The sequence below is a fragment of the Drosophila bipectinata genome, chromosome 4, assembly GCF_030179905.1.
Source record: "Drosophila bipectinata strain 14024-0381.07 chromosome 4, DbipHiC1v2, whole genome shotgun sequence".
Classification (NCBI taxonomy): domain Eukaryota; kingdom Metazoa; phylum Arthropoda; class Insecta; order Diptera; family Drosophilidae; genus Drosophila; species Drosophila bipectinata.
Genome location: NC_091740.1, coordinates 4,661,879 through 4,676,049, shown reverse-complemented (window position 1 = coordinate 4,676,049; position 14,171 = coordinate 4,661,879). Strand labels below are relative to the sequence as shown.

Sequence of the window (14,171 nt, the reverse complement as noted above, 5' to 3'; positions counted from 1 at the left end):
AATGCCGAGTGAGTTTGTGCTCGTTGGCACGAGTGACACGCTTATATCGTTACAGAGATTCTCAAGCTACAGGCGATTGTTGAGGACTACGGCCTGGGTCCTAAAGTTCACACGTCGATGCCGTGGACAACGAGATGAGCTTGAGAACTACGGCCTCACTGTAGCTGAGTGTGAAGAAGCTGAGGACTTGTTATTCGGTATAGCAAAACGTGAGGCGTTCCCCGACGAAATTCAGGCCGCAGAGAATGGCCTGGATGTCGCTAAAGGAAGCGACATATGTGGACTGGCGCCATACCTAGATGGCAATGGAGTCCTGCGAGCGTATGGCAGGATTGATGAGCGTATGGCTCCCACCGGCACGGTCTCACGGAGATGATTGAGCGCAATGACCATGTGAGGATGAAGCATCAAAACGTGGATGCTACGATGATGGAAAACCGGACCAGGTCCTAGATTACGAGGCTGCGGAGAGTGCTTCGCAGTGTGATCTCGAGATGCACCGAGTGTAAGCTGAACAGAGCACGACCGATGGCGCCGATTATGGGACCCCTGCCAGAGGATCGTTTGGAGGCCTATGGTTGGCCGTTTAAGAGCACTTTGGACCATTAGTAGTGACCGTTGCTCGGCACCAAGAGAAACGGTGGGTGGCCTTGTTTACGTGCCTGACGACCAGGGCGATCCACTTGGAACTGGCAGATGACCTGTCTACGGATTCCTGAGTAATTGTAATCAGGAATTTCATCTGCCGTCGAGGGCTTGTACATAGACTGCGCAGCGACAACGGCAAGAACTTCGTTGGAGCTAACAGGGAGGCCAAGAGATTTGCGGAGATCTTCGAACCCGAGAGGATCCAGTCGGAGCTGTTAAGTTAGGGCACTGAATGAATCTTTAATTACCCAGCGAAACCGTCAGAGGGTGGAGTCTGGGAGCGAATGGTGCAGTCCGTGAAGAGGGTGCTGCGTCACACAGTGAAGGAAGTGGCGCCGAAGGAGCACGTAATGGAGAGTTTTCTGATAGAGACGGAGAATATTGTTAGCTCTCTTCCGCTCACCCATTTGCCAGTGAGCGCGGACCAGGAAGCCCCTCTTACGCCAAACGATCTTCTCAAGGGAGCAGCTTGCCCACCAGATACACCCGGCCTGGATAAAGGCCTCATTAAGGAAGGAGCTATGTGGAAACTGTGGCGCGTGGCAAAGATGCTGAGGAACCGTTTCTGGAAAAGGTGGGTCTTGGAGTACCTACCGTGCCGCAGATAGAAGCCGATTCAACGAGAAGATAACGTCTTCGTTTGCGATCCAGCCATTTCTAAACGAGACTGGCGGAAAGGCGTCGTGGAGGAGGCCTTTACTGGAATGGATGGTGAGGTCAGACGAGCCCGCGTTGGGATCATGGATGGAGATCGGACCTGCTGGAAAATACGCCCCGCTTCAAAGTTGGCGGCTTTGGATTTGAGTGAAGGGGTTCTTCACGGAGGTGGGGATGTCGCGGATCGATTATTGATAGTTTAGTATTTAGTATTAATATTTAAATTTGGTATTGTGCCCTCATGAAGAGATTGGGCACACTAGATAGATAAATATGGCGTGTGGTGAATTTGTCGTCGAAAGCCATGGAGGGTGGGAGGTTATACTGCTGTAAGGTTTATTATTATTAGTAGCATATTTTTCTATAACTTGTACTTCCACCAGAATAAAACATACATATATACACGCATATACATTGGCTTGTGTACTAAGGCGGGTTGCCCCATCGCCGCCGTATGTTCAAGGCAACTCCCACCCGAGTGACGACAGGCACTAATCAATCCGAATTTATTACAATACCCAGATTTCAGCAAAGAATTTTGCATAATAACCGATGCAAGTAAACAAGCATGTGGAGCAGTTTCAACTCAAAACAAAAATGGACTCCAACTTCCAGTTGCTTATGCATCAAGATCGTTTACTAAGGGTGAAAGTGATAAAAGTACAACAGATCAAGAATTTGCAGCAATTCATTGTACCACAACTTATTTCAGACCCTACATTTGTGGTAGACACTTCACTGTCAAAACAGATTACAGACCATTAACATACTTGTTCTGAAGAGTACAATTTTACAGCCGAATATCTGAAGGGTAAAGACAATTTTGTAGCGGATGCGTTATCAAGAATAACCATTTAACTAAAAGATATCCAAGTAGACAAAATTTCTGCGCAGGAAAAGAAAAAAAAAAAATTGCCAAGGCAATCTATAGAAAAAGCTTTAAAGCCCAACGTACTATATGAAGTCATAAACAATGACAAAGTACGTAAAGAACCGTAAAGAACCTTCTTACCGTACGTAAGAAGAAATATGCTGTCTCTTTAACCAACGTAACGAAAATACTGCAAGATATGATGTTAGCGATTTATATACCAATGGAACTCTTGACTCAGGTAAATTTTTCCAAAGGCTTGAAATGAAAGCCGGTATAAATAAAATCAGTCTACTTGATAACCATCGAACTACCGAACTGAGCGGACGTGCTTTGTCCGGGCTCCAGGAAAACTGCACCATAATACAGCTAATCAAAACTGGGGTAACCCAATATAAGCGAAAAGACGCTGAACTACAATTTATTAAAAGCAATAGACAAGCTTTTTATAACAGTTGTGATGTGCTAAACCAAAACTAGTGCATTGTTTAAAAAAAATAAGTGCCACGCAATGAGCTCATTGAGCAACGACCAAAAGAACGAGCGTAGAAGTTCAGTGAACCAAAAAAACGGCTTCTACTCTTACTTTTTAACCCGTGATACCGAAGTGGAAAAATCGGCGATTTACTGACCGCGGAAACCCAAATGGCACGGTCTTGCTCACCCGTTCTGCTCACTCCGACTCCCGCGTCATGGAGTTCGCAGTGTAAAATCCCCGCTCCAATATCGGAAACAAATTTCGCAACAACAACTAGCAGTGCTACAATTTCTGCAATCACAGCGACAACCACTGCAATTCAAAGTACCGCAACGTCAACGACTACAGCGAGTACAAAAACAGAAACTTCGGAAAGTGCCAAAGCGGCCACGGCCACACAGACTGGAATGGATCGCTACATCCAAATTAAGCACAAGCTTAGCCCGCAGAGTAATCCGGCAGGCAATAAAACAAAAATTAACCGTGTCTTGAAGATCGATAAAGAACCAGACAGATCCACTACTAACAGATTTGCCCTACTGGCGGAGGTTGAGGAAAACCAACCAGCCCAAGACCCCGCAAAAAAACCCAAGCCCCCTCCAATCTTTATTAGGGAGAAAAGCTCGAGTGCAGTAAGGGCCTACAAGTGGTAGTAAAGGGAATAGAACCTGATGTTACCGCCGAGGAAATAAAAACCGCCCTTAAAGAAAAGGGCTTCGTCGCCAAGAATGTTATTAACAGCGCAGCAGCGACGAAGACCGAGCTGAAACATTCGCCACTCATCTCCAAAGTGTCTTCCATCCAAACCCAGCCTCAAATTCATTCCTCTTGCCAGTAATTTAGCCAGAGTCCTCACCTCAGCCAGCCGCACCTTCATTCCGGTCGAACAAAATCGAAAAAGTCATAAGATGGCTAAAACCAAAAAAGGCTCCCGGTGGTGACCTATTGACCCCAAAGATGCTGATCGAACTTCCAAAATGCGCTATAGAGGTCGTCTGCAAACTAAAAAGTGGAAGAAATCCATCATTATAATGATACCGAAGCCTGGAAAAGACCACGTCATCATAAAGACCAATAAGCCTTCTATCTTGTTTGTCTAAATTGTTTGAAAAATGCTTGTTAACTCGCATAATATCACATCTGGAAACTTGCAATATTATCCCGGCACACCAATTTGGCTTTCGAAGAAACCATGGAACCATCGAACAAGTGAACAGATTAACATACGAAATACGCTCAGCCTTCGAACAGAGAGAATACTGCAGCGCTATTTTCCTCGACGTATCTCAAGCTTTCGACCGAGTTTGGCTCATCGGACTCATGCACAAAATTAAAACGTATTTGCCAACATACACCCACAAGCTACTGGAATCATACCTCTACAATAGGGTATTCTCAGTGAGATGCAACGCAGCTACTTCGGGCGACTACACCATCGAAGCTGGAGTTCCACAAGGAAGCGCACTCGGCCCATGTCTATATGTTTTGTATACTGCATATATTCCTACGAGCGCACAACTAACAACGTCAACGTTCGCCGATGATACCCAGATTCGCAGATGCCCAACGCAGTCAACAACCCAACTGGCTAATCATCTCATAGTAGTGGAAAGGTGGCTGTCCGACTGGCGCATTAAAATAAATGATCAAAAGTGTAAACATATAACGTTTACTCTATGCCCTCCGCTTTTACTAAACGGTATGCAGATCCCTCAAGCTAACGAAGTAACGTACCTTGGCGTCCACCTTGATAGATGACTTACCTGGCGTAAGCACATCGAATGCAAAAAAATGTACCTAAAACTGAAAGCCATCAGCCTCCACTGGATCATTTCACAATCGCCACTGTGCCTGGACTACAAGTAACTACAGTACGATTCAGTCCTAAAGCCAATCTGGACGTATGGCTCCCAGCTGTGGGGGAACGCGAGCAGCAGCAACATAGACATCGTACAGCGCGCGCAATCAAAAATCTTGAGAACTATCACAGGGGCACCTTGGTATGTTCGCAACGAAAACATCCACCGGGATCTGGGCATCCTCGCCGTGAAAGACAAAATCCAGAAGCAAAAAGAGTCATACAAAAAAAAACTATCTTCGCACCCAAATTTTCTCGCTCGGGGATTGACTCGGGTTTTTCCGTATCCCGCCTTAGACGCAACGACCTCCCAACCCAGCAATCGATTTTTAGTATCAGTCAATATGACTGTTAGTTAAGTTAATAATATAAGATTTGATACACCTCTTGTTAGTCTCGCAAAGAGAAGATTCAAAAAATAAAAACAACGTTAAAAAAAAATTGACAATTTTTGTTTGTTATTTTTAATTTTTTTTTATTAAAATAATGCGCAATTGTTGTTAATATCAATGGGATCCTCGGATCCTTCTGATACCATTTTAAAGTATTTTGTTGGTAATGTGTTGTTAAAACTACACATCCCAATTCTGTTGAGTCCATATCTGTAAATGAACATTCATTTTATAAGCATAAATTTTAGAATTTTAGTTATTGATGTAGGCTACCTTATGGCTAAATTAGCATTTAAAGTTTTCTAATGCATTCGATTTCTCATTTTATTTTTGACTATCTGCACTTGGCTAAATACGCGTTCTACCTCTGCATTCGACCAAGGACGACTCATAATTTTGAATGTATTGTATTGTATTGTATTGAATGTATTGACTGCTCCGGTATCGGTACCTATTTACCTATATCTATCGGTACAATTTTAAAAGTCATTAAAAACAAGAAGGGAAAGCTAACTTCGGGCGGAGCCGAAGTTGATATACCCTTGCAGCTAAAGCCGGATATACATCGCAAACATCGGATATAGTTGGCCGATCCTTATGATTACGTCATAATAAAACAAATTAATTACAATAAAAAATCTAAAAAAAAAAGTCCCAAGCTTCTATCTTCAAAAATACGAAAGTTGATTTTTCTACCAAGTACCATTTCCGATCGTTCAGATATATGGCAGCTATAGGATATAGTCGGCCGATCCTAATGAAATTTGGCATGTCGTAATGTGTTGCCAAATATTGCTCCCGTTTCAAATTTGAATGAAATTTGAGGATCACCTCCTGAGTTGATATGAGCATGTCTGTCCGTCTGTCTGTCCGTCGTCTGTTTCTACGCAAACTAGTCTCTCAGTTTTAAAGCTATCGACTTGAAACTTTGCACACACCCTTCTTTCCTTTGCACGCAGTATATAAGTCGGAACGACCAGAATCGGCCTACTATATCCTATAGCTGCCATATAACTGATTGATCGGAAATGGTATAACTTCGGTGTTTTTAAAGTTAGAGAGTTCAAATTTTACATGAGCGCTATCTTTGGCAAAAGAATACGACATTTTGTAAAGATCGGCCGACTATATCCCATAGCTGCCACATAACTGAACGATCGGAAATGACCCAACTTTCGTGTTTCTGAAGATAGAAAGCTGGAACTTGGTTCAGATTATATTTTTGGTCAGTTGATCCAACCTACCAAACTATATCTTACAGCTGCCTATATGACTATATCTTATAGCTGCCATATAACTGAACGATCGGAAATGGTTTTTGGTAGAAATACAAACTTTGGCATGTTTGAAGATAGAAGTTTGGGACTTTTTTAGATTTTGTATTGTAATAAATTGGATTATATATTCATATTCGCATAAGGATCGGCCAACTATATCCGATGTTTGCGACCGGATATAGGTTTTAACTGCAAGGGTATATAAACTTCGGCTCCGCTCGAAGTTAGCTTTCCTTTCTTGTTTTAAATTTTTATTTTTACAGCTACATTAAACTACATTGACTAAATAAGAAAAAAACTTCACTTTAACAAAAATTAAATTGAAAAAAAATTCATAAAAAAAAAACTGAGAAAAAGTCAAAGTAAAGATTTGTGTCTGCTCACTTCCCTAAAAATCATTCATCGGTAGGGTACGCAAGCAAAATTCACATGCAGTGATGTCGTTTTCGTTTCGTTTTAAGTGATGTCGACTGAAATATACCCTGTTCCTTTCTCAGTATATTGATTTTTGATGATTCGTTAAAATATATATATACAAAACACTTTACTGCTAACACCTAATCTTATACCTAAATTAATTTTAAATGGAATGTATGCTGAAATATAAAAATTTAGTATAATTTCTTTCGTCATTTCACCCAATAACGAATAGCCGAATTTTGTTAGGGTAGCTAGCCAAAAATCGTGTGGGCTGGCTTTGAAACGAAATTGCACGCACTCATGCACCCGTGTTAGTGAATCTGCGACACGCCTACATACAAAAATCAATCCAAGCGGAGGCCATCGCGCTCCTTTAAGAGATTGGGAAACAGAAAGCATTCAATGAAAATATGAGCGTAAGATGAACGAACGGTGAGCGTAAGAAAGAGAGTTAGATCCCGCTCTGGGGCCTGCTGGGGCCTGTCGCAAGAAATTTTTGCGTCCACTTTTGGTGTATCAAATGTGTTGTCTATATGCTGTATGGTTAGTGGTTTTACTTACAGCAAAAATTGTAAAGTACATAGATGGGACCTCAGGGCCCAAAACGGTCCACTTTTTTCGTCGAGCTTGTTGGTGAAGTTGGAACGCACATGCATACTATTTTTAGAACTCTTTACATGTATCCCTCAACAAAAATGTGAGCCTTTGTATGTATGTGTGGCTGCACGCACGACCGCGTAAAAATTTTTTGGCTTCCAAATTTCAATTTCAATTTCTCGTTTGTTTACAATGTGCCGATGTGGTAGTAAGCAGAACAAATATGTAGTATTTTTAATCGCTGCAGAACGAGACAGGGTGGTAGCGTAATGCATAGAGTAGTTTCTCTATGTATAATTTCTCTGTGTTCAAATCCTTGTAAGGACTTTGAACTTTTGCTTTCTTTTATAATTATTATTTCTTTTTATTTTTCTTTAATTGTAATACTTTTGTTAAATTTTATAATTGTAAAATTGTTTAATTTTTCATTATGTCCGGCTAATAAAATTTCAAGGGAGTCCGTCCGGAATTTTGTTATCCGACACGTCCGTTACTTATTTTTACAACAATTGTAATATAATGCAATTAAAAATAATAATAATAAAGAAAATATGAAAAGAAAAAAATATATTAATAAAAAAATAAAAGTAAATATAAAAATAATCATAAAACTAAAACTTTCTAAAAATTGAAACAACCCGCCCACTATTGAAATCGAACCCAGGAATAAGAAGCGCGCACTATCAACTAGGCTACCCTCGCAGTTGATTTTATGATACTTAAAATTGGTTTTAAAGTAATCGCTAGAATCCATACCAAAAACGATGCGGCCTGCCAAAATGCCGTAGAACCCGCACTTATAGACATTTTTACAGCGGGTTCCACTACAAACTGAGACGATGTTAAGATGATTTTAAAATTTTGTATTTTTTTTTATTGGATTATAAATTTAGGAAAGCACATTAAAAGAATAAAAATATAATATAAATAGATTTAAAATTAAAACAAAAATTGGATGTCCCGAGCCTGGTTTGAACTCGTTTTACTTTGCACATCAGCCAAGCACTCTACCACTTGGCTATCCCTCATTCGTTGTCGCGCGAAACTTAACTTGTCGCGCTGTGCAAGCGGTTGACCCGCTGCAACAAGCGGCCTGGAACCCGCAATAGAACATTTTTCTTTCTATGAGATATACTTTATAATCTTTGCTTGGAGGCAAGAGACTATATGGTTGTTTAAAAAATAAGTAAATTGTATGTTAAATATTAAATTAACAAAAATAAGGTTCTTCCACATTAGTCTGCAGGCGAGATGCCCGCTTGAAACATGTACTTTGTGGAAATGGTGAGCTGTTAAGTCTAACATTTGGACGGTTACATTTGGACTAGCCTTAAACAAGTTTTTGGACGGATTTCAGGGAGTTGATCCTTATTTCCCATCGAAGGAACCAGTTCCCAATTAGGGTAAGATCACACTGCAGGAGCTCGGAAGCTTCATTTATAGAAAAACTTGAGGACAAAACGTCTGTATCATCCGCATATATTGCAACAGTGCAGTGGTTTGAAACTGGAATATCGGCCGTATATTGGGTGTAGAGAAAGGGTATTGGGCCTTTCTTGTGAGACGCCTGAGAATAAGTTTTAATGTAAAAACATCGTTTAGTCAGATATGATATACTTAATAAGTAATACGGAAAATATTGCCACTTCTTCATCTTGTACAACATATCATTGTGACCAACTCGATCGAGGGCTTGTTGAGCATCAAGAAATTCAACAGTGCCAAATTTTTTGTTTTCAAATGCCGAAACAATGTCATTAATGACCTTATTACATTGCTTAGGGGTCCCATGACCTCCATGATGATGGAAAGTTCGTCAAAATTCTCTTCAATAGTATTTTTTCAAACACTTTCAAAACGACTAATGGGACGATATGAGGTCAATTCGTTTTTATTTTACTATTGGCTAGACTCTATTCTGAAAATTGCGTTAAATGCAAAAGTAAGAAAACGAATGCATTTTGATGGTAAACATTTTAAGGTGATACCATCTGTTTTATAATGGCCTGGTAATTTTTTGTAAATTAAGCACTTGAATTCTGTCACAACTTCTTTATTTGGCAGTGTGACTCGAGGCTGCAACACAGAATGAAGATTTTGTACAAATTCCTCCGCTTCTTCATCATTAGACCTATACCAAGTTTCATTGGTATTACGAATATTTATGTTTCTTTTAGCTGGGCTCTTTTGATATTTAGTTGCTATCCATAGGTTGTATTCGTTATTGCAGGAATTACGGTCTAAGATTCTCAGATACCCAGCTAGAGATTCATTCAGATCAAAAGAAGTTCACTAAGCTCAAATGCAGCCTTATTGTACAATCTTTTGTCAGCAGGGTAATGGGTTTCTTGCCAGCGGATACGCAGACTCCTTTTATTTTGTATTTTTTTAATTATGCCGTTGCAGAGGGTATTATAATTTTGGTCAAAAGTGTGCAACGCAGTGAAGGAGACATCTCCGACCCTATAAAGTATATATATTCTTGATCAGGATCACCTCCTGAGTTGATATGAGCATGTCCGTCTGTCCGTCTGTCTGTCTGTTTCTACGCGAACTAGTCCCTCAGTTTTAAAGCAATCGTCTTGAAACTTTGCACACACCTGCCATATAACTGAATGATCGGAAATGGTATAACTTTGGTGTTTTTAGAGTTAGAGAGTTCAAATTCGACACAAGAGCTATTTTAGGTCTATCAAAATAATGCGACATGCCAAATTTCATAAGGATCGGCCGACTATATCTTATAGCTGCCATATAACTGAACGATCGGAAATGGTACTTGGTAGAAATATCAACTTTCGTATTTTTGAAGATAGAAGTTTGGGACTTTTTTAGAATTTGTATTTTAGTTAATTGGTTTTATTATGATCTAATCATAAGGATCGGCCAACTATATCTGATGTTTGCGATATATATCCGGTTTTAACTGCAAGGGTATATCAACTTCGGCTCCGTCCCAAGTTAGCTTTTCTTTCTTGTTTTTTATGATTAGGAGCATGATTCGTATTTCTGTAACTTCTGTTATGTTATTGTTTCGTATGCATTTGTATAGCTCCGAACCTTCGGGATAGTCAATCTGGATTCACGCCATTGATGTTTGGCGTTAAAATCGCCTCCCACAATATACTTTGCTCCCAGTCCGTGAAAAAGTTTTTAAAGTCGAGTTCTTTTAATGTGAATCATGGTGGCTGATAAATCGCTATTATTGATACATCTTAATGCATACATTTTTTCTCAATTGTGGCAGCCTTCTAGCGTGGTGAAGCGTTTTCCTTAATACTGTCCATGATTAGAAATTAAAGCCCTGCTTGACAATAATTGCAGCACCCCCATGAGGTCTATCTGAAGGATGATCAGCTTTAACTTTGTAGTATCCAATAATTTTAAATTTCTAATTTCTGAGTGTTGAGAAACGGACTCCATTCTGGTGGCGTTGCCAGTGTTCGGTTTGCCATGGCAATGCAGATCGACGCGTCGTCATTTCTTAGTATTAGTTTTTTTCTTCTTTTTTCTTTATACGCATTCCGGCGCTGCGTCGCATTTAGTTTTTTAAGTTAGTTATTCAACAGCAGTGAATCTGTGAACACGCAGCATAGTACATACAGTCCACTCCAAATAAAATATTTTGGGAAGTCAACAAAGCATTACGTTTCTCATCACTGAGATAACGGTTCAATGGCGTTCGTTTTTAAAAATAATGATATTTCATTTACATGGTTGGAAAGCCCAACCATGTTAAGTAAATTATTGGTAAGTTGGAATTGTTTTTCTATAAGCTGTTCTATTTCTTCTAAAGACGTGTTCGAGATACTATTTCCTGCAGCAGCTTGAGCGTATGATTGATAATCTTTATTTTGTTGGGTCGAATTGCTAGGCGGAGCAAATGATTGAGATGTAGCAAGGTAATTTTTATTTTTTTCTTCCTTGGTGTTTCTTAGGTGGTTGCGTCCATTTATTGTTTGAAATAAGTTCCTGATAGACTTTCTGATGGACCTGATAATTTCCTGCATTGGGTAGGAAATTCTGCCGCTCGCTGCCGGCACACTGACAGTGTGAGCACTTTCAAATTTTCTTAGAAGCTCTCATTTGTTCCCATTTTGCCTCATTTGACAGCTAAACCTTAAACCAACAATTTTTCCCTGAGAAATTTCTCGGAAATTTGGTTGGAACTAGTTTTCTCCATAGAAAATATAGATAGGGAAGCGTAGTTTTTCATTTCAGGCTTTGGGATCATAATGATATCTGCACATTTCCATTGATTTGGAAATTGGTCTAGTCTGGTTTTGTTCAATAACTTTGATACCCATTCAAACTTTTAAATTAACGAAAAATTAAATAAAAAACTACGTCACGTTTTTCAGTGAATTCGCTGCTCTCATTGTTTTTTGTTTCTACTCATACACTCAAATTTTAAGCATGTCTACGTTTAGCCCCCCACTGCTTTTCACCCTATACAATTAGCAGCATGAACTTCATTGCATTTGGGACATTTTACTAGCTGCTCTCTTGGTTGCGTTATTGGTTGCGCGGCTTGCGTTACTAATGTTCTTAACTTTGTATATGTCTAAATCTTTCTAAATCTATACTTTAGATATGTTCTTAACTTTCTTCTTTTTGGGCTCAATGTCTAAGCATGTAGAACAAGTTCAATGGATCTTCGGTTACACGACTTTTAATATTGTTAATATTTATAAAAGCATGACTCCACGTCTTGTTTAATAAAGTCGATGTCCATTGAAAACTTCAAATTCTTAATAACTACCCCAAATGCCCTCTTATGCTTGAGCTGGTATGTGTGAAATATGACATAATCTCGATTAAGAGTTTTAAAATGTTTCCCACTTTCTTCAATAGACTTTATCATAACCTTCACTTGACCATCGTGCTTAACCAAATAAACATTAGTTTCGAAATAAGCTAGCTTATTATACCCTTGCAGAGGGTATTATAATTTTGTCCAAAAGTGTGCAACGCAATGAAGAAGACATCTCCGACCCTATAAAGTATATGTATTCTTGATCAGGATCACCTCCTGAGTTGATATGAGCATGTGCGTCTCTCCGTCTGTCTGTCTGTTTCTACGCGAACTAGTCTCTCAGTTTAAAAGCTATCGTCTTGAAACTTTGCACACACCCTTTTTTCCTTTGCACGCAGTATATAAGTCGGATCGGCCGACTATATCGCATAGTTGCCATATAACTAATTGATCGGAAATGGTATAACTTTAGCGTTTTTAGAGTTAGAGAATTCAAATTTGACACGAGAGCTATTTTTGGCAAAACATTACGACATGCCAAATTTCATAGGGTTCGGCCGACTATATCCTGTAGCTGCCATATAACTGAATGATCGGAAATGACCCAACTTTCGTGTTTTTGAAGATAGAAAGCTGGAACTTAGTACTGATTATATTTTTGGTCAGATAATCCGACCTACTCAATTTCATAAGGATCGGCCAACTATATCCTATAGCTGCAATATAACTGAAAAATCTTAAATTTTTTTGGTAGAAATACCAACTTTGGTATTTTTGAAGATTGAAGTTTGGGACTTTTTTCAGATTATATATTATAATAAATTGGGTTATATTATCATATTCTCACAAGGATCGGCCAACTATATCCGATGTTTGCGATATATATCCGGTTTTAACTGCAAGGGTATATCAACATCGGCTTCGCCCGAAGTTAGCTTTCTTTCCTTGTTTTTTTTTTTTTTAATTTTAAATCTGTTTATATTATTTTTTTATTCTTTGAATGTTTTTTCGAAAATTAATAATCTAACCAAACTAATACAAAATTTTAAATTACCAGCATTTTCTTAACTCAACATTGCCTCAGTTCGTAATGGAACCCGCTGTAAAAATGTCTATAAGTGCGGGTTCTACGGCATTTTGGCAGGCCGCGTCGTGGAACCTGCTCTCAAATGTTTTTACATTTTCGGTAGTGGAACCAGCTGTAAAAATGAAAACATTTGAGAGCGGGTTTCACGACAAACGGCTGGCAAATGAGAGAGGGAATGAGAAAATTATATTTTTAGAACGTAACATCTTTGGAACAGCGAGGGTAGCCTAGATTGACAGTGCGCGAGTTTACATGCCCTAGTTAACATGCCCTCTTCACAGCCACAGGAAGAGAACACAGAAACGACAATTGCAAAACTAACGCCAATGGACAACAACAAAAATCGCCAAAAAGAACTCTGACGGACACGCACAATTCTCGTTCACTCATACATATTCCCCTACATACTTCTTTATAATAAAAAGATCATTCTTATTCTGTACTCCAAGCAACACGGTCGCTTTATTTGCAAGCCTTCTTTCCAGCATTTTGAAAAAGCGATAGCCATATAGGAGATCTCCTCTACTCCCTCGGTTACGAGACTGTAACTGGCGCAGCCGGACTACGAACAAGGGATTAACCATGTCCACTACGCTTATCGTTTAAATTTCCTTGTAGGAGGTGAGTGATCTGGTGAGCATAATAACGTGCAAGTGCAAATGGGATTTCAGAAGGGAGCGACACACAAAAATGTGCAAATAAAATAAACGAAACAAACGAAATAAAATTCTAAATGCCATGCAAGCGACCGTATATGTGTACATCAAACGCTGATAAGGCACCGGGTTCGCTTGTACGGGACAATTTACTACTACTATACCAACAAACTGCTGTGTGCAATGACCGTATAAGTGTACATCAATCGCTGACAAGACACCGGTATCATCAATACACAGCAGCAGCTCAACAGAAACAAAAAAAAAAAAAAAAAAATGAAAAATAGATAAAAAAAAATCGACATCTCAAACCGCTGTGTGTGGCGATCGTGTGTGTGTCGGAGAGCACTTTGTGTGCGCATGTGAGAGAGTACAAGTATGGATCTTGGGTATTTCATCAGAATAGTAATTTCATCAGTATGCTACTATTGCATCAGCCTATAGCTGAATTGCGATTGGTTGTTGTGGTTTTGC

The 14,171-nt window shown here is 39.4% G+C and overlaps 1 protein-coding gene across 1 annotated transcript; it reads left to right on the top strand.

Moving 5' to 3' along the window:
* Positions 1-528: 528 nt before the first annotated feature.
* Positions 529-1,256, top strand: LOC138926880 (uncharacterized). The gene is made up of 2 exons (XM_070282484.1): positions 529-577; positions 901-1,256. Exons 1-2 carry the CDS (start codon positions 529-531, stop codon positions 1,254-1,256), a joined length of 405 nt encoding a protein of 134 aa, XP_070138585.1.
* The last annotated feature ends 12,915 nt before the right edge of the window (positions 1,257-14,171 follow it).

What these genes read in the sequence shown, in the direction of transcription:
- LOC138926880 (XM_070282484.1), top strand. Translation starts at nt 529, where the DNA reads ATGGCGCCGATTATGGGACCCCTGCCAGAGGATCGTTTGGAGGCCTAT. An exon ending in GGATCGTTTGGAGGCCTATG is followed by an intron (nt 578 to 900) that starts GTTGGCCGTTTA and finishes TTAATTACCCAG; the next exon opens with CGAAACCGTCAGAGGGTGGA.